Source organism: Schistocerca americana, chromosome 4 (genome assembly GCF_021461395.2).
Source record: "Schistocerca americana isolate TAMUIC-IGC-003095 chromosome 4, iqSchAmer2.1, whole genome shotgun sequence".
Lineage (NCBI taxonomy): Eukaryota > Metazoa > Arthropoda > Insecta > Orthoptera > Acrididae > Schistocerca > Schistocerca americana.
This window is the reverse complement of record NC_060122.1, coordinates 223,165,273-223,186,325: the sequence shown is the minus strand read 5'-3', so window position 1 is coordinate 223,186,325 and position 21,053 is coordinate 223,165,273. Positions and strand designations below refer to the sequence as shown.

The 21,053-nt window shown below is 43.8% G+C and overlaps 1 protein-coding gene across 1 annotated transcript in view; it reads left to right on the top strand.

The window, feature by feature from the left end:
- Nucleotides 1–21,053, top strand: part of LOC124613362 — a 139,028-nt gene that overhangs the window by 54,033 nt on the left and 63,942 nt on the right. The window contains exons 2-3 of the mRNA XM_047142061.1: nucleotides 2,465–2,695; nucleotides 13,914–14,018. Of these exons, the coding sequence (XP_046998017.1) occupies nucleotides 2,465–2,695; nucleotides 13,914–14,018 (336 nt within the window). The remainder of the gene's footprint in view (nucleotides 1–2,464; nucleotides 2,696–13,913; nucleotides 14,019–21,053) is intronic.

Below are 21,053 nucleotides of genomic sequence, written 5' to 3'. Positions count from 1 at the left end.
GTGGGTTGGAGATATGCAGCAAGCAATTAAGAACGTCTTTGCGTAACAGGACACGGTTTATTACCAAACGAGTATCTTCAGTCTAGTGCATCGGTAGGTTGATTGCCCCGCCGCTCACTGTGATCTTTACAGATTGGCATACCGTTTCTGGACTTCGAACGGAAACTTTCTGAGCGCCCCTTTAATGAACTGCTTATATTATTCATCATACAAATTCTTTGCGAATTAGCAATCTTTGTCGATTTCCGTATACATTGAGGTAACAAAAGTCATGGGATAGCGATATGCACATATACATATACATATCGCGTACACAAGGTATAAAAGGCCAGTGAATTGGCGGAGCAGTCATTTGTAGTCAGGTGCTTCATGTGAAAAGCTTTCCAACGTGATTATGGCCGAACGACGCGAGTTAACAGACTTTGAAGGCGGAATGGCAGTTGGATCTAGCACTCCGACTTCAGGCCACAAGTGGCCCGTCGGGGCCATCCGACCGCCGTGTCATCCTCAGCTGAGGATGGGGATAGGAGGAGCGTGTGGTCAGCACACCGCTCTCCCGGTCGTTATGACGGTTCTCTTTGACCGGAGCCGCTACCATTCGGTCGAGTAGCTCCCCAATTGGCAACACGAGGCTGAGTGCACCCCGAAAAATGGCTACAGCGCATGGCGGCCCGGATGGTCACCCATCCGAGTGCCGGCCACGCCCAACAGCGCTGAACTTCGGTGATCTGACGGGAATCGGTGTGTCCACTGCGGCAAGGCCGTTGCAGTTGGATCTAGACGGTTGGGAAATTCCATTTCGGAAATTGTTAGGGAATTCAATATTCCGAAATCCACAGTGTCAAAAGTGTGCCGATAATACCAAGTTTTCGGCATTACCTCTCAGCACGGACAACGCAGTCGCTCACGGCCTTCACTTAACGGACGAGCAGCTGCGTTTCCGTAGAGTTGTCAGTGCTAATACACAAGCAACACTGCGTGAAATAGCCGCAGAAATCAATGTGGGACATACGACCAACATATCCGCCAGGACAGTGTAGCAAAATTTGGCGTTAATGGGCTGTGGGAGCAGAGGAACGACCCGAATGCCTTTGCTAACAGCACGACATCGCCAGCTGCGCCTCACCTGGTCTCGTTATCGTATCGATTGGACCCTGGAAGACTGGAAAACCATGGCCTGGTCAGATGAGTCCAGATTCCAATAGGTAAGAGCTGTTGGTGGGGTTTGACTGTGGCGCAGGGCCCACGAAGCCATGGACCCATGTGGGTCAACAAGGCACTGTGCAAGCTGGTGGTGGCTCCGTAATCGTGTTGGCTGTGTTTACTTGCAATTGACTGGGCCTTGGCTATATTCGGATACTTGGAGACCATTGACAGCCATTCATGTTCACAAACAACGCTGGAACTTTTACCAATGTCGATGCGCCTCGTCACCAAGGCTCGATTGTTCGCAACTGGTTTGAAGGACATTCTGAATAGTTCGAGCGAATGATTTGGCCACCCAGATCGCCCGTTATAGCCGCGCAGGGTAGCTGTGCGGTCTGGGGCGCCTAGTCACGGTTCGCGCGGCTGCCTCCGTCGGAGGTTCGAGTCCTTCCTCGGGCGTGGGTGTGTGTGTTGTCCTTAGAGTAAGTTAGTTTAAGGTCGATTAAGTAGTGTGTAAGGCAAGGACCGATGACCTCAGCAGTTTGGTCCCATAGGAACTTACCACGAATTTCCAATTTTTCGCCCATTATGAATCCTATCGAACATTTGTGGGACATAATCGAGAGGTCAGCTAGTTCACAAAATCCTGCGCCGGCATCACTTCCGAAATTATGGACGGCTATAGAGGCAGCAGGGCTCAATATTTTTGCAGGCAATTTCCAAAGACTGGTTGAGTCCATGCCACGTCGAGTAGCTGCACTGCGCCGGGCAAAGGGGGATACGACACGATATTAGGTTGTACCCCACGACCTTTGTCAGCCCAGTGTAGACTGGTCTACATCTACATCTACATACATACTCCGCAATCCACCATACGGTGTGTGGCGGAGGGTACCTCGTACCACAACTAGCATCTTCTCTCCCTGTTCCACTCCCAAACAGAACGAGGAAAATATGACTGCCTATATGCCTCTGTACGAGCCCTAATCTCTCTTATCTTATCTTTGTGGTCTTTCTGCGAAATGTAAGTTGGCGGCAGTAAAATTGTACTGCAGTCAGACTCAGCTGCTGGTTCTCTAAATTTCCTCAGTAGCGATTCACGAAAAGAACGCCTCCTTTCCTCTAGAGACTCCCACCCGAGTTCCTGAAGCATTTCCGTAACACTCGCATGATGATCAAACCTACCAGTAACAAATCTAGCAGCCCGCCTCTGAATTGCTTCTATGTCCTCCCTCCATCCGACCTGATAGGGATACCAAACGCTCGAGCAGTACTCAAGAATACTGGAAATACCATTTCGTTCAACGTGTTTCCTCAGGTGGGTTGTACGTTCCTGTTGGTGGCCGTGTGCGAAGCTGCTGGTAACGGAGACCTGGCGGTGGTGACGGAGACTGGTGGGGAGGAGACGACGCCGACCGCTGCCGACAACCCGTCCGTGGACCAGGCGTGGCTGATGGAGGCCATCAGGGACGTGGCGTACTACCTGCGCCAGCACAAATTCTCAGACTTCGACAGGCGCTACTTCGCTAAGCAGGAAGGCGCGCCCAGGGTCAGTACCGCCTTACACCTACCGATACCTCACAAATTTTTAACCCTTGTTGAAGAAATATCACGGTTTGTGACCATCGCAATTACTTACGAGGCTGACAAACATTTCTTTTAATTTACATCAGTTGTACTTAACGGATCCACCAGATGTGGAAAAAAATCATAGACATTTACACTGGTTAGCCAAAACATTATTATCACGACCCACGGCCACGATGGATGTCGCCTGGTGGCGTTGCGGACACATGACGCGTTAACAAAAGTATGTAAGCGGAGTTGACACGGACGGGGCACCACCATAGCGATGATTTGGGCTGCAAATGGGAAATCCATTAAAATAAGAGACTTTGACAAAGGGAAAATTATTATAACGAAGAGCCTGTGAATGAGTGTCTCGAAAATGGCGAACCTGGTTGTATGTTCACGTGCTACTGTCGTGAGCATCTATGGAAAGAGATAGAAGGACAGTGGAATCACTACTAGGTGCTAAATGGTTGGACGTCCACGACTTTTCACAGAACTTGCTGTTCGCAGGCTTGCCTTCTCTGTAAAGTAGGGCAGATGGTGATCTGTGGCATCTCTGCCGAGAGACAATGCTGGTGCACGCACAAGTGATTCCGGAGCACGCCGTTCATCGCACGTTGTTGAAGATGGAGTTCCGCAGCAGACCACCCCTACGTGTTCACATGTTGACCCAACCACATCGTCAGTTACGGCTGCGGTGGGCACGGGACCATCGGGATTCCACCGTCGATCAATGGAAACGTGTCGGCTCTTTGGCTGAATCACATTTCTGCTACACTAGGTCGCTGGTCGTCTCCACAAATGCCGTCATCGAGGGGAACGGCGACTCGAAACACGTAGCGCGCCTAGGATGCAGGCTGACGGGAGCAGTATTATCTTATGGAAAACATTCTTCTGCACTTGCATGGGAACTGTGGTAGTAATAGGAGACAGGCTGACAGCTGAGAACCACCTGCATCCCTGCATGCTTGATGTCTACCACAAAGGCGATGTGGTCTTTCAGCAGTATATAAGGCTGCGTTCACACTGCCGGCCGGGCCGAGCCGAGCCTGGCTGGGCCGCCGCTCGCTTTGATATCAAACACGTGGTTTTGAACTGCGGTGTTCACACTGGCGGCCGGGCCGCGCCGACACGGCGTGAGCCTCCCGGAGCCGAGCCGGCGACATCCCGAGTGTTTAGTATTGCCGGCGCGAGCCGACCGCAGGCGCGAGCCTGTGGAGCAGCACTACAGCTTCTGCAGTACACGCATCACACGTCTCCCTTCTGCTTTCATCACAAGTGTGACTGCACACGTCTTTTATTTTACGATGTTACCTCACATTTCACAATCAGTGAGGAAAAATTACGTTTATTATAATGACACATGCGAAATTACTTTTATTTCATTTATTTAATCTACCGTATTTACATGCATTTACAACAATAGCTTACCAGCGATCGCGGCATTGCCGCCACTGAGTAGTTCGCATTTACTTGTAAACGGAGGCAGATATGAGTGTCACTGAGGGACGGAAATTTGTCCCTACCAGATGATAATGCATTGTAAAGTCATGCTGTGGCAGTTCCTTATCAGTGGAAATAGAACCACTGAGTCAAAGAGCATTATCTCAAAGCTCTTCGACTATCAATCTGTCTATCTTACAAGGTAATGAAAAGAATTCTGTGAGGTCATCAGTGGCTCCACATGATGAACTATCACCACTGCCAAGCGCTGCATCATGAAGGAAAAAGAAGATAAAAGTTGGAAAATTCTGAAGGAGTATTTCTGCGATTCTTCGTTGAAGGCACAGCAAGACATTACCCAAAATGACGAAGCTAATTACTTCCTAATGATTCTCAGGAGTCCCATAAACTCTCTTCCCCTCAGAGGTAAGCGTTTGTGAAATTTAAAATACAAAAGCATGACTACAATTAATTGGAGGTAGTGAATGCTGTACAAAGTTCTACTGCAAACCAAAAAGTGTGTGCTAACGAATCTTACCTTATCGTTATACACAATTTTTCTTCTGCTGTTATACTTCTGCGAAAATTTGTGTTCTGTTTAGAAATTTTGTCTTGAATGTTCTGCAGCACATACTGAAATGTATTATGATCCATTCTGTAATTTGAATAAAATTTTTTAGGATAGTTTTTAAGTTCTTCATATAAAGAAAAAAACTCTCCTAAATGTCTGTCGCTATTTATGGGATGAATCCATAACCTCCTAGTTCTTCTGTACTTCAAAACTCGACGAGTTACTGCAGAGTCAAAACAATACCAATAAAAGAGTGAAGACATTGTTCTACACGACAGCACAGACTAGCTAAAGGCGAGCAACTGTTGACTGCAGCTGCGTTTTCTACTGACTTGCTTGTCAGCTGTCGAAGGGTGGGGATCTTTTTGAATTTATTTATTTGGCCTCACGCCAGCCATTTAGCCAAAGAGTGGGGATTACCTTGACAGTGCAGCGCAGCCCGCCAAGGAAGAAAAAAAAACAATGAAGAACAATGCAACGCACATCTGTGCCGATCTACAGTCGTTTCATTAACTCTCCATTATTTTTTCTGTCAAAGTAGACAACGAGACTACAGAATTGCGCTTCAGTTATCTTTTAGTTCGAAATACGAAAGGTACATCATACTAATTGTAGGATGTTGATGACAAATAATTGTTTGTCTTTTGTGATGCAACGTGTGGCCAATTATAAAAGCATAGCAGATGATTGTCCAGTAGCCGAGGGAAAGATTCTTATACATTTGGATTTATCTATAGAATGAGACCATTAAAATAATAAGAGGGACCGGCACTAGGTCTGCGCTGATCACTAGTAATTAGTTTTTTTCTATCCTGCGTTATATGACTACACTAAACCAAGCTGTAACCGCGCGAACTCCGTGGCTTGCGGACGCGGCACTGACGCCACTGAATGGCTCGCATTACTTGAGACCAGAGACAGATATCAGTATCATTATCATTTCACAAACTTTTTGGTACTTTTAGCTACATTTCATTCCCAACAATGTATGGTCTAAAACAGATCTAACAGTAAGCTACCCGCTACATAACTTTTTTCACTACAAGATTTGTAAATCAAGTGCACAACGTTGACAAATAGCATCATTTCACAATGACTGTTAAGGAATATGGAAAGATAAATGATTCAATACGAAGCTAAGATGTTGCACTACCACGTGTACAAAAATCAGATTCTTTAGCCGCATACTTTCTTCAAAATCGGTTGGGAAGCGTTACGAAACTAAGAAATCACGCGAAACGAAAAGTAGACTTTTTCTTTTTTCACGACGTAAGTAAAGCTTTTAAGGAAAAAATAAGTTCATAAAACGATGTGCCGAAGTCTTATATACCGCTAAGAATTTTTAAAACATGAAAATCGGAGAAGTGGATTTTCCCCCATTTCGCCGTCTCGGCTCGGCGCGGCGCGCAAAGTGAATGCACTACTCGTCGGCCTGAGCTGGCTAGGCACGAGCCGAGCCAGTACGCGTCAGCCCGGCCCGGCCATGCCGGCAGTGTGAACGCAGCCTTAACTGTTCGTGTCTCGGGGCCAGAACTGTTCAAATGGCTCTAAGCACTATGGGACTTAACATCTGAGGTCATCAGTCCCCTACACTTAGAAACTACTTAAACCTAACTAACCTAAGCACATCACACACATCCGTGCCCGAGGCAGGATTCGAACCTGCGACCGTAGCAGTCGCGCGGTTCCGGACTGAAGCGCCTAGAACCGCTCGGCCACAGCGGCCGGCGCAAGAACTGTGCTACAGTGGTTCGACAAGCACTATAGTGAACTCACATTGATGTCTCGGCGACCAAATTCGCCTGATGTAAATCCTATGGAACCCATCTTGGTCTCTATCGGGCGCCACCATCGCTTAAGCGTATAAGCGGACCGTTATTTACGCGAATTACGTGACCTGTGCGTAGCATTTAATGCCACACACCTCCACAAACTGTTGGATCCCTGATACGCTGAATCAGTGATGTATTTCGTTCCAAAGATAGCCAAACACGCTATTAAGCAGGTGGTCTCTATGTTTTGGTTCATCAGTGTATTTAAGTGCAATACAGAGAAATAATTTAACTTTACGAAGCAAAGCCTGTTGTACTGCTGTGATAATTCCAGTTATAAAACAATTTAAATACATTACGTTTTCGAGTTTCTGTGAAACTTCGAAATGGTGTCAAAGGAACTGCCCTTCAGGAAATTCATTAATCCACGACATTATCACGATGCTGTTTAATGTTCTCTGATAGGTTGTTGAATTACATGTGTGCCCATGTATCAGATATCTTTCTGTACCAATTTCAAGCCTTTGAAGTCTTTGTAATGGGTGTCTTTCGTTCTAGTGTTACATTACTGCTTTCACAGTTTGTTCTTAGGAAAGAATATGCAAGGTGGTTCCATTATGGTGTTACGAACTTTCAGGGATGATCGAGAAGAGTAAAAGTACCAATTTGAGATAAGGGACCGGGTCCGGATAATACCGAGTCGAAAGTTATAAACAAAAATCGTTCTGATAACTCTGACAGCGGACCTCTTCTGCTGACAGCTCTTTGCTTCAGATATTTTGGGAGAAGGTGGTATTGGCCAAAACAAGAAAAAAAAGTCGAGTAAACATGAGCTGTAAAATACATATCTCAAGAGCAGTGAGCAATATTTTAGTAGAAGAAATGTTTTTTTTTTTCAGTACAAGAAATGGGTTTTCTTGTATTGGCTCATACCACCTTCTCCCAAACTATCGAAAGCAAAGAGCTTGCAGTAGAAGAGATCCACCGTCAGAGTTATCAGAACGATTATCGTTTATAACTTTCGACTCGGTGGTTTCCTTTACCTCAAACTGATATACTTACGCTTCTCCATCACCCTTGAAAGTTCGTAGCATCATCACGGAATCACCCTGTACATGCAAGGTCGTCAGAAACAGTTGTAAGTGTTTGTAGGGTAGATTGAGATCCGAAATAAATGTTGAGGAAAAAATTCGATACGTTGCGTCGTTTCAGAGTTAATTAGCATTGAATTTAGCCAATAGACGGTTGGGCGCGCAGATTCATGGGTCCTGCCCAGAGACGGTGTCGCCAAACGTGTTCTTCATTTGGTTTACTAAAACCAAACAAGAGAGTGATACAAAAATAGAACATGAGACGGTAGTAAGGATCGAACCCGAGACAAAGACTGAGCAGCCTCGTGTGCTATCATGTGCACCATGAGATCAACTGACACTAATTGTATCTGGCGTGCAGCTTGCGCCCAACGGCCTGTTAGGTAACTTCAATGCAAATTAACTGGGAAACGGCGCAACGTATCGCATTTTTTTCTTAGCAATTATTTCTCAGCACAACCTACCCTGCAACGCTCTCTTAGGCTTTTCAGACTATTTCTGACCACCCTATATATTGTTTCAGTGGACGGAGACAATAGTAGGCCACCAACAAATGGGTTACGATGTTACATGGCCTCTACAACGCACCCAAAGTTCCGGACATTCTTCCTTCGGGAGTCAAATATGCTACGTTGAAAAAGGACACTGCTCTTGGTTTGATGTGTTGTCTGTTAATATTCTGCGGTTTGCTGGTGAAAATTCTTACGAGCACATGTTCACAATCTTTACTCCGTCTACTAACCGTACATCCATCCCAGTTTCATGGAACGAAGCAACGATAATACTACTCCACAAGAAATGAAAGGCCCACAATATAAAAAGCTATCATCCCATATGCCTAATCTGCTCTTTGTACAAAGTTTTTACAAAAATATTATTATACAGTTTCAGTCCCATTCGCGCTCAGCTCAGCCTATTGAGCAGGCAGGATTCCGCAGCAACTTCAGCGCACTAGGTGATATTTTTGTTTTCGGGGAAGTGATAAGCAGAGCGAACGCTACCGGATATCTCTACGTATAGCTTTTGTAGGTTTTGAAAAGGCTGTTGATTGAGTTAGAAGTCCTGCTGTCGTTAAAAACTTAGCAAAGCAAGGGGTGGAGGTGACCTACATTAAAATCCTGTAGCATATATACGAAACTTCTATAGCTTTTTTTAGTGTCTCGGAACCAACTCAACAGTTTCCAAATCAAAGAGAAGTGAAACAAAACTGTCTCATCCCTTCCAAACTGTTCTCGCCGTCCTGGGAAAGGCAATGTCGAAATTAAACTTTGAGGAAGAAGGAATCAGAATCGGTAGGAAGAACCTTGACAGCCTGAGATTTTGTAGATGACTTTGTACTGTTGGCAAATGATTTTGAAGAGTTCACCCAGGAATGTCAGGCAGTGGAGACGTAACGTAAACCTTTACAAGACAAAAATTATGTTCAATAAATGGTGCACATTAGGAAAAGGACAACTCAAAAATACACTGCATTACACTCTCAGAGAATACAATTATCATAGCCAACTTGTAAATGTGACTGGAGACATAAGATGGGAACTCTTTCAACGCATCAATCTAGGCTTGCAAGAATTTAGAAGACATTCGACCTTCTTCAGGCGACATATGGCAGTGAAATTGACAAAAAATAGCTTTTGATTAGCGTGTTTTCCGCATCTTCACTTACGGTTGTGAAGACTGGACTCTTCATGAATATACAACACGGGAACTTAGAATTGTACAGCAAGCATAGAATGGTCTATGTTGGTATTTGCAAGGAAAGACGAACAAAACGGGCAGGAGACATTAGATCAACTACCGACCTCAAAGACATCCTGCACATTCATTGCAGTACGAAATAACAATGGGGCAGCCACGTTGCCAGAAGAAATGACTGCTGTACAAAGGCGTCTCTGAGTTGGATTCCAACAGACAGGGAAAGGCCGTGAGGAAGACCACCAGGCCGAAGGGTCAATGACCTGTGGAAGATCGCAGGAATTAACTAGCTTACTATCGCACAAGCCCGTTGCTCATGGAAGAAGTAGTTGCAGTCGTATCTCAGTACTTGGACAGTCCACATCATTTAATAACAGAAACGGGTAATGGTAATGGTGACGTTAACAAAGTGGGCGGATTTCGTGCCTCAGTGATACAAACAGCTGTACCGTATATGCAACCACAATGGAAGTGTTATCTGTTATGAGGCCAGACAGACGTATGTTGCCTGAAGATGGGAAGCAGCCTTTTCAGTAGCTGCAAGAGCAACAGTCAGGATGATTGACTAATATGGCTTTGTAACATTAGGCAACATAACCCTGCTATACTGGATGCGAACCGTTGAAATCAAGGAGAGACCTCAGCCGTTGTATTTCCCGAGAGCAAGCAGCTTTAGTATATGGTTAAGTGTTGGTGGTACCATCTTGGATAAAATAGCCCGCCTTCGGATCTCCGGGCGGGGAGTAGGTTAGGTTAGGTTAGTGTTGTTTTAACGTCCCGTCGACAACGAGGTCATTAGAGACGGAGCGCAAGCTCGGGTTAGGGAAGGATGGGGAAGGAAATCGGCCGTGCCCTTTCAAAGGAACCATCCCGGCATTTGCCTGAAACGATTTAGGGAAATCACGGAAAACCTAAATCAGGATGGCTGGAGACGGGATTGAACCGTCGTCCTCCCGAATGCGAGTCCAGTGTGCTAACCACTGCGCCACCTCGCTCGGTGGCGGGGAGTATTTAGAAGGATGTCGTCGACAGAAGAAACAAGACTGGCATTCTACGTGTCAGAGTGTGGAATGTCAGAATCGGGTAGGCAGGCTACACAATTTAAAAAGGAAAATGGAGAGGTTGAAATTCATATAGTGGGAATTAGTGCAGTGCGATGGCAGGAAGGATAGAATTTCTGATCAGCTGGGTAAAGGGTTATAAATATAAAAACAAATAAGGGTAATGTAAACATGGATATAATAATGAATAAGAAAAACAAGAATGTGGGGACATAACAATGAACAGCACAGTGAACACACCATCGTAGCCAAGATAGATACGAAGCCAACGTCCACCGCAACGATGCAAGCCTATATGCCAAATAACTCCGCAAATGATGAAGAGATTGAAAAAATTTATGAGGAGATAAAAGAAATTATTCAGATAGTTAATGGAGACTGTAACATTATGTGATTGCCTTATCATTTTAAATCATTCACTAATCGAGCAGTCGCTCGGCAACAGCTACAGTCAGCAAATAATGTTGCGAGAATGTAAAAGGTGAACGACCTGTGACGTAACTTGTTTATTGTCGAAGCGCCGTCAGAGATGCAGTGAGTTATTGACTTTGAAAACCACGGCGCGAAAAACGGACAGAAGAAGAACACTTTTACACTTTTTTTTTATGCACGAGATATTCTCGATGAACAGTTACTCATTCTTCTCTTGTCTCTTGTAACTTGTGTCGGACGCGCATGTCTTGCCGCCGTATTATTATCGTTAAAAATAATAATATTTTAGTGTAAAGTAAAAGTGCAATACTAAAAGTGCAATACTGCATAGCAGTAGATTTATTGTGCGACGTGTATGTGAAAACGTCAAAGGAATTATTTTTATTACGAGAAGGGAAGTGTCAGTCAAAACGGCATCCATGTTAAATCTTTCATTGCAGTGTAAGTTCATCTATTAATTGCCATAAATTCAGATTTAAATGGAATTGGTGTATGGACTATTTATTTAATATAGAATCTGTGTCTCACTCCTTCATGAAGTTATTTAATTTTCTTTATGTTTCTGTCAAATAGAGAGTTCACAGTCACGAATTCTTTCGTCGAAATTGGACGGAAGTTGTATGCGGCGAAATATTTTCTCCGCGCCATATTCTACTGGTAAATGCATGATAAACTACGGTCCCTTAGGAAATTCATGTTGAGCTATCCAAAAATAATTATATTTTGAATAGGCATTTACTCTCCTCTGCAATGCAACTTCCGACTGATCAGACGATCCAACAAGAAACAGTCGCACACGGTCGGCAAATATATCTCCACCGCTGATTATAGCTATATGTTACAGCACAAAAGTAAACATATTGTTATAATTAGCGACTACGAACGGGGACATTTATAACTGTATGTTTACGTATACACATTACGTAAACATATCGTTATAAGACGAAAATTTAGTTGTAACGACACTAGAATTCGATAGAAGATAAGGATCAGAAGCAAAAATAGTAGTACATTATGGAACGAGCGAAAGAAGCGGAAAAGCTTCGTAGTAGAATTTTGCACAGCGTGTATTTTAATCATTGCTAATACGTGGTTTAATGAGCTGGAATGGCAAGCCAGCACTAGGCAAAGAAGGGGAAGCTTAAGGATGGAATTAATATATAGTGGGTCTATATCAGGGAAATATCTTGATGCCAGTATAATAGAAACGATAGAGGAAATGGAGGGAGATGAGTTGGCAGATATGACACTGAGGGAAGAATTCGATAGAGCACTGAAAGATCTTAATCGAAACAAGAGTAGACGTCAGTCTGTCAGAGCTGCTGATAACATTGGGAGAGCCAGCCATGACAAAACTGTTCCATCTGGTGTGCAAGGTGTATGAGATAGACGAAATAACCTCCGACTTCAGAAATAATGTAATAAATCCCATTCCAAAGAGGGCAGGTACTGACAGTTGTGAATATTATCGAACCATCAGCTTAATTATTTGTGTTTGCAAGTTACTGACACCATTTGTTTGAAAGAGAATGGAAAATCTGGTAGAAGAATATCAGTTTGGATTCCGGAGGAATGTAGAGGCACATGAGACACTACCGACAGAACGACTTATTTTAGATTATAGATTAGAGAAAGACAAACCTTGTTTATAGCATTGTAGATTCAGAGAAAGCTTCTGTTAATGTTGACTGGAATAAACTCTTTGAAATTCTTAAAGTAGCAGGCGTAAAATACTGAGAGGGAAAGTTTATTTGTGATATTATAAGAGTCGAGGTGTATGAAAGGAAAGCAGTGGATGATTAAGGATTGAGACAGAGTTGTAGTCTTTCTCCGATGTTGTTCAATCAGTACATTGGGAAAGCTGTTCAAAAATCCAAATAAAATATTTTAGAAAGATTTTAAATACAGGGAGCAGAAATAAAATCTTTGAGGTTTGCCGATGACATTGTAATTCTGTCAGAGACAGCCAAGGCCTTGGGAGAGCAGTTGAAAGTCATGGACACTGTCTTGAAAGGAGGTTATAAGATGAACGTCAATAAAAGCAAAACAAGGAATGTTAAAAGTAGTCGAATTAAATTAGGCAAAGCTGACGCAATTGGATTAGGAAACGAGACACATGAAGTAGTAGATGGGTTTTGTTATTTAAGCAGCAGAATAATTGGTGAGGGACGAGGTAGAGAGGACATAAAACATAGAGTGGCAATAGCAAGAAAAGCGTTTCTGAAGAAGAAAAATTTGCTAACATAGGTTTTAGTGTAAGGAAGTCTTTTCTGAAAATATTTTCATGGCGTGTAGTCATCTGTTGAAGTGAAATACGGACGGTAAACAGTTTAGACAAGACGAGAATAGAAGCTTTTAAAATGTGTTGCTACCGAAGAGTGCTGAAGATTAGATGAGTAGACCATGTAACTAGTGATGACGTTCTGAATAGAATTGGGGAGCAAAGGTTTTGTGGCGCAACTTGACTGAAAGACGGGATCAGTTGCTAGCACACATTCTGAGACATCATGGGATCACCAATTTAATATTACAGGAAAGTGTGTGTGGGCAAAGGGGGGGGGGGGGTAAGGAATCATAAAGAAAGACCATGAGATTCGAATGCACGAAGGTTGCAGTAGTTATTCGAAGATGATGAGGCTTGCACAATATAGAGTAGCATGGACAGCTGCATCAAACCACTCTTCTACTGAAGACAACAACAACAAGAACATATGTGCTGTATATTAACGGAGCCGACTGATACCTAATTGATGTTTCAGTATTTTCATGTCTGTGGGATATGTTAATGATAAATCCATGCTTATGCTAGTTTGTTTTCAGTATCTTCAGTACTGAAAATATCCATTTCTACCGATGAAGAATTCTGCGATTACACTATCGCTATTTTGTGTGTTTAACATTACTGGAACTTATCACCACCTTCGTGTGAGCTACATATACGAAACTCATAAGCTACTATTTTTTACTCTAGCAACAAGCTGTCTGTTTTTGAGTCTTCCATTGGCACTCCAGAATAAACCTTTCACTGATCACTCAAAAATAGCCACTATGAGTTTTGAAAAACTTATGTAGTATTTGAAAGTGTACTAATTCTAAAGGAAACTTTAAAGCCACGCCCTTATCTGCACAGGGATTTTTCGGCAGTTTTCCAACGCCGCCTCTGAGGTCATTCCATTGGGAAGTGCAGCAATACTGCGGAACAGACTTCTACGACTGCATCAGATATTTGCAAGAGGTAAGCATAACGTGAACACTGTCGTAGTAAACAACCTATTGCGGCAGCTATTCTAAGTATGAGATGTTACTGAAGAAACGCTTCGCCTTTCGTGTTTTCATGATTTAGCACTATCACTTTTCGCGAACTTTGAATGCTAAGCAGGAAGAAGCGTTCCTAACAATGGAAGACGAGCGTCTCTGTAAGCAAGCCGTACAAAACATTAGCCTCCTTCAGTATACATCTCGTTAATAGCGTGTAAAGCCATCTTTGCTCTTGAAAATGACCACAGTTCAGTGACGAAGAGAGTCCACGAGTTTCCCCAAGTATGGCATACTCAGCTGCCGCCCCTCTATGATCCCACAGAGACGCAAAGTTGCGAGGATACTGATTGCTAAATTTCACCCGAAGTTCCAAATAGTCCCACCAAGTGCTGCCTCAACGCGTAGAAATTCACATAGGAGAATAAATTGTGTAAATTCACATCAAACGTGACAGATGACTGATGAAAAAGAGGGAATATTTATCTCTACGCTCATTTACACTGTGCTGTGTGAAGTATGAATTGTGTCTTCGGTATTATTGCATAGTGCTCATGACTGCGGAATGCTGCACACAGCCTATCCCTCTCTAGTAGCAGAAGAAGAGCGTCCTAATGTCCTAACAGGACACATCAACAACGTGGTCAGAAACATTATTCTGCCTATCGGTTCGTGCGTGACACTGCACGGTACCAGTGTGTTCGAAATAGCCGCGCGCGAAAATGTGGTTTTTCAGGGAATCATAATTATCTCGGGTTCTGTTGGTCACAGATATAAGGGGTCAAGTGCTTTGGGTAGCCCTTAGCCTAGCGACCATCGGAAGAAGGGCATACTGTAACTATCCCTCAGTACAAGGTCAAAATTTAAACATTACACATTTTATCCAGCCTAAGCAAACTGAGTAAATCGGTAGGTCCTTTTGCATAAGGAGTGGCCCAGGGTGGGCCTTAGGCAGCTTCTAAGAGCACCATTTGCTCATTGGCAGTTCCTGAGAAAACCTCGAAAAACCATTATTTTAGAGTACGACAAGTACCAATTGTAGAGACGGCCATTGCTATAATTCCTATTCGTGTCGTATCGTCGAATATTTTTCCATATGTTCTTAAGATAATGTTCCCGGGAAATTTCAAAACTCCTTTTGATATCATTATCCATTACCAAGATTCAGAGGTCCGAAGTTGCTGTACTCATGCAGAAAACCGCAAAAACCGCCGTTTTTGCACCGTTGGCCAAAGTTACATAAATAACTAACCATGCCAACTGGATCAAATTTTTACTGTACATTTTTTAGATATTCTTCTGGGAACACCATTTCCCAGTTCTTGAAAATCTATGTCCTTTATCCAGAGACATCCGAAAAACCATTATTTTTGGTTACCAGCCGGCCGCGGTGGCCGTGCGGTTCTAGGCGCTGCAGTCCGGAACCGCGGGACTGCTACGGTCGCAGGTCCGAATCCTGCCTCGGCCATGGATGTGTGTGATGTCCTTAGGTTAGTTAGGTTTAAGTAGTTCTAACTTATAGGGGACTGATGACCTAAGATGTTAAGTCCCATGGTGTTCAGAGCCATTTGAACCATTTTTGGTTACCAGAAGTACCAATTGCGGGGATTGCCATTTATGTAATTTCTGATCATGGCAAATCGTCGAATTTTATACCAGATATTCTTAAGATGATGTTCTCGTGGAACCTTGAAACTTTTTCCGGTCTCATCATCCGTTACCGAGATCCAGAGGTTCAAAAAAACCATACTTACTCATGTGAAATACGTGCGTAATATCCCGTCTGAGATGTAAATATAGTTTTAACTGACGTAGTAAACACATGGCAAGGATTCTAGCGTCATCGTAAACAGAAGTACTGCAGTGACAAAAAATGGGTAAAAAGGTTCTTAGTACGCTTCAAAATTTTGAAATGACTCCCAAAAAATTATTTAAAACTCGAAAGACGACAAATTCAGTAAAATACTTCTAATAACGTTTTTATTCTTTTCAGATACAAATCATACGTCTGGCGTTTTCTTTTAATTGCGATCGATGAGCAAAGTATCCAGAAAAATTATAAAGCATACGATTTTTGTTAACTCCGTGTTATCGTACTTCTTTGTTGTTTATACACTGAGGTGACAGAGGTCATGGGATAACTGCATGCACATATGCAGATAGAGGTAGCGAGCACACAAGGTATAAAAGGACAGTGGATTGGCAGAGCTGCCATTTGTAATCAGGTGATTCATGTGAAAAGGTTTCCGACGTCTTTATGGCAGCACGACGGGCACTAACAAAATTTGAAACTGGAATGGAAGCTGGAGCTACACGCATGTAACATTCCATTTCCGAAATCGTTAGGGAATTGAATATTCCGCGATCCACAGTGACAAGAGTGTGCCCAGGATATCACATTTCAGGCATTACCTTTCACCACGAACAAAGCAGTCACCAACTATCTTCTCTTGAAGACCGGCAGCAGCAGTGTTTGCTTACAGTTGTCAGTGCTGACAGACAAGCAACGCTGCATGAAATAACAGCAGAAATCAATGTAGGACGTACGACGAACGTATCCGTTAGGACAGTCCGACGAAATTTGCCGTTAATGGCCTATGGCTGCAGACGACCGAAGCCACGGACCAAGTTGTCAGCAAGCACTGTGCAATTGTTCGTGGCTCCATAATGGTGTTGGCTCTGTTTACATGGATGGGTATAGACAGAGCGTGCAATGCCTCTTCTGGGCTCGTGACCTCTTCAGTTGGACACTAGACGACTTGAAAACCATTACCTGATCAGATGTGTCCCGATTTCTGTTGGTAGGGTTCGAGTGCGGTGCAGGCCCCATAAAGCCACGGACCCGAGTTGTCATCCTTGAAAGTCAATTTGCGATTGACTCTAAGGTGTTGGAAACCGTTTTATTGACTTTTATATGTAGCGGAACAGTCATATATTCGTTATTTCCGGCAAAATATTCTCTTTAATAAGTATTAAAAGAACAACTTTTGAACGCCTACGCAGCCGGCTGTTGTGGCAGGGCGGTTCTAGGCGCTTCAGTCTGGGACCGCGCGACCGCTACGGTCGCAGGTTCGAATCCTGCCTCAGGCATGGATGTGTATGATGTCCTTAGGTTAGTTAGGTTTAAGTAGTTCTAAGTTCTAGGGGACTGATGAGCTCAGATGTCAAGTCCCATAGTGCTCAGAGTCATTTGTCATCAAGCCACTGTGCAATTGGACGGCTATAGACGCAACATGTTTCAGAATTTCTGCAGGGACTTCCAACGATTTGTTGAGTCCATGTCACATCGAGTTGCTGCACTGCACCGAGCAAAAGGAGGCCTAACACTATTTTATGAGGTATCCCACGACTTTTGTCAGCTCACTGTATGTGTCAAAATGTAGAAATGTGTCGAAGTATATACATAAATTGTCAAATTTTACTGACGTACAGAATTCGTTTTATTAGTACCAGCAGCACAGAAATTTTGAACACTTGGATATGGGACGAAAAGGTGTTTTGGACCTCGCAGAATTTTTTAGGTGCCGAGGTGTGGTAGAGAAAGTGGTACTGGGAAGAAAGGAGAAAAGGAGACAGTGTAAGTGAGATAGGAGACATTGGCAATAACATGTACTGTAAGTCAATGGGAGAAAAAATAAGCAGTGTTGAAACAGACAGTGACAAAGAGATGGAGATGCTGAGTATGAAGGCTTAGCTACGAAGAGAGACTGGGCAAAATGATTTAGAATGTTCTGTGCTAAAAATGTGTGAATATGTTGGCAAGGCCAAATTGTTAATGAGGAAGGCGGAATGAGCATTAAGACAGCTGGATTCCCACTTTTCTGTCATATTCTTTTAAAGAAGAACGTAAGTACTTTTTTTTTTTTTTTTTCACCGAGAGGAGCATTTTTCCGCTGGTTCTAAGAGTCTGTTTGAAAGGAGGTAGAATGTACAACAGCCAAACTAGTCGTGACTACTTACGAGGTTATAAGCTTGCCGGACAAAATATTAAGTGTACCTTTAAAAGACCACACAGGTTCCTTTGCAGCGCAGTAAGTGTTGTAGAACTGGTACCAGACGCTCCAGCGCTGACGTAAGTCGTAGCAGTAAAGTGGTTCGTAAGTACCAGTCGATCGTATCGATTCAGCACAATAAAATGGATCGATGCTGAGATGTAACAGAATGGCACACAGGAGTTATCGAGTTTGCACGTGCCCACGACCACACCGTAAGTGAAGGTGCCCAGTTTATTGGTGAATCAGCGCGGAGTGCGTTAAGCGTCCCAATGAGAATGGTATAGTGTTCGCTCTCAGCCATGTATCACAGCGTGAGAACAGAGGTCGTACAAAGATCATAACCGACAGGGAGAAGAGACAAGTGTAACGATTTGGGAATGACAGTCGGTTTCAAACCGGACAGGAATATCCGCTGTCAATGAAAGCAGGTCCGTGAATAGCATTACAGCTGCCGTGCAGGACGGCTAAGAATCAATTTCTCGTCAAGCAGTGTAGAACTGTGTGTAGATATTTACATAGATTTTGTCTATATGCATTTTCTGAGTTAGTGATATTAGTAACTCATATCTGCATCCCATGCGGTGTTAACGCATTTTGTGCAAAATGCTCCCTGGGCATGTCAGTGCACTGTGTCAGCAGTAATTCATAAAGCGCGCTGTGGAGGGCCCCTATAACTTCATGAAATACCCTGTAGTCACTTCTTGTGACGCAGTGGGGTAGATAGAGGAGGAATCACTTGCGCGACCTTCAGTTTGCAGACGTATGAAGGAGGAAAGTGGATGAACAGAATCCGGGGACCTACCATCCCTCTAGCTTCTACCCGAGACGTCTCGCACCTCCACCCTGTCGCACCCCCGAAACACAATTTATCTCTTAATAGCTCTCTACGGCACTTAGAAGAGGTACGCACATTAAATACCTATGTTTGACCCACCCCATTTAAAGACAAACATTAATTTTATACCGATGGTACAATATTCTTAATAATTTGCGATTTTCATCCCTTGAACTCAGAAACTATTAGTCCTAAAAAAACATCAAGGAGACATTTTTTGTGACTTCATAAGCTTTCCAGGCATAATTAATTCTTGAAAGTCTCTTCGCCGGAAAAATCGGCATTAGCAGAACACTGTTTAAATGAGGGACACAGTATGAAATATGATGAAACTGTGGTAGTTGCCAACATTTCCGGTTTTTGGAGCAGTGTCTATAAAGAGGCGATTGAAATTAGGTTGGCGGATAATTTAATGAACAGAGACAACGAGTTTCCTCTTAGCAGGACGTGGAATCCTGTGCTATCTCGCATCATACCTGTCATGGAGGGCAGCAACCGTTATGGGTGGCGCATTCGCCGTGTACGGTGGCCTATATAGGACGTCGATTTGCAGCCTGGCGTCAGTTCTCAGCGGGACTCATCAGCAGAAGCAGCATTCTCCATGAAGGTGGTTACTAGTTGGATCGCCGAAGTGTCAAGTTCATTTTAGAATCCAGCAGCAAACCAGAAGAGACTTTCGAGGACATTTTTTGCATGACATTTAGGTTAGTTTAATTTTGTACTGGGAAACATTTCAGCCAGAAGCCGCTGTTTCCGATCTATTCGAAAAAAAAACAATTAAAAGACTGACCTTTAAACCTAAACCCACCCCAACACTGACAACCGACCCGTCAGGATTTCTAAAATGTTGTTCAGGACACTCCTTCTTAGCACTGTGCAAAAATGTGCGATTATACGGTTTTTTATTCTAATGGACCTTTTTTAGTCTTCGTTGACGGGGCTTGTTGGTACAGCCCATGTGAAAGCGCACAACGGTGTCGTGGAGACCAGTAAGACCCGTAGTGACAGAGGCCTAAGTTCAAATGGCTCTGAGTAATATGGGACTTAACATCTGAGGTCATCAGTCCCCTCGAACTTAGAACCACTTAAACCTAACTAACCTAAGGACATCACACACATCCATGCCTGAGGCAGGATTCGAACCTGCGATCGTAGCGGTCGCCCGGTTCCAGACTGACGCGCCTAGAACCGCTTGGCCACACCGGCCGGCAGAGGCCTAAGTATGCAAACTCATATTTACTGCCGAATACATGGCCTACCAGGAAGAGTAACCAGTACTTCGACATTTTGTAGCATCGTCGGATGACATTTACGGAAATTGATTCCTATTCTCAACTTCTTCCTCAAAAAATGTTCAAATGTGTGTGAAATCTTATGGGACTTAACTGCTAAGGTCATCAGTCCCTAAGCTTACACACTACTTAACCTAAATTACCCTAAGGAGAAACGCACACACCCATACCCGAGGGAGGACTCGAACCTTCGCCGGGACCAGCCGCACAGTCTATGACTGCAGCGCCTAAGACCGCTCGGCTAATCCCACGCGGCATCAACTTCTTCCTCACGGGACGCTATACAACCCCTTTAAGTTTCAACTTATCGTTTTGTTTCATCGTGTGTACGTGAATGTAGATGTAGTGATCCACTTTAAATAAGTGGATCTTCACTTGTACATTTCAGGCATGTAAATGGCACTCTGAGTAGAACTGAATGTCAATGTCGTGTGACTAGGGCCTCCCGTCGGGTAGACCGTTCTCCGGGTGCAAGTCTTTCGATTTGACGCCACTTCGGCGACTTGCGCGTCGATGGGGATGAAATGATGATGATTAGGACAACACAACACCCGGTCCCTGAGTGAAGAAAATCTCCGACTCAGCCGGGAATCGAACCCGGGCCCGTAAGATTGACATTCCCTCGCGCTGACCATTCAGCTACCGGGGGCGGACTGAGCAGAACTGATGATGGGTATATACAGCCTGTTCTCGACAAGCTCGGAAACAATGTGTTACACATGGGAACGTCTTTGTTGCCTAGTGTAACGGCACAAAACGTCTTTGTTGCCTAGTGTAACGGCACAAAACGTCTTTGTTGCCTAGTGTAATGGCACAATCCAAAGGCAAGGGCTCATTGCTGAAAGAGTACTACTTACCTCAACATGCTGATGCAGCATTACTTTACACCGCTG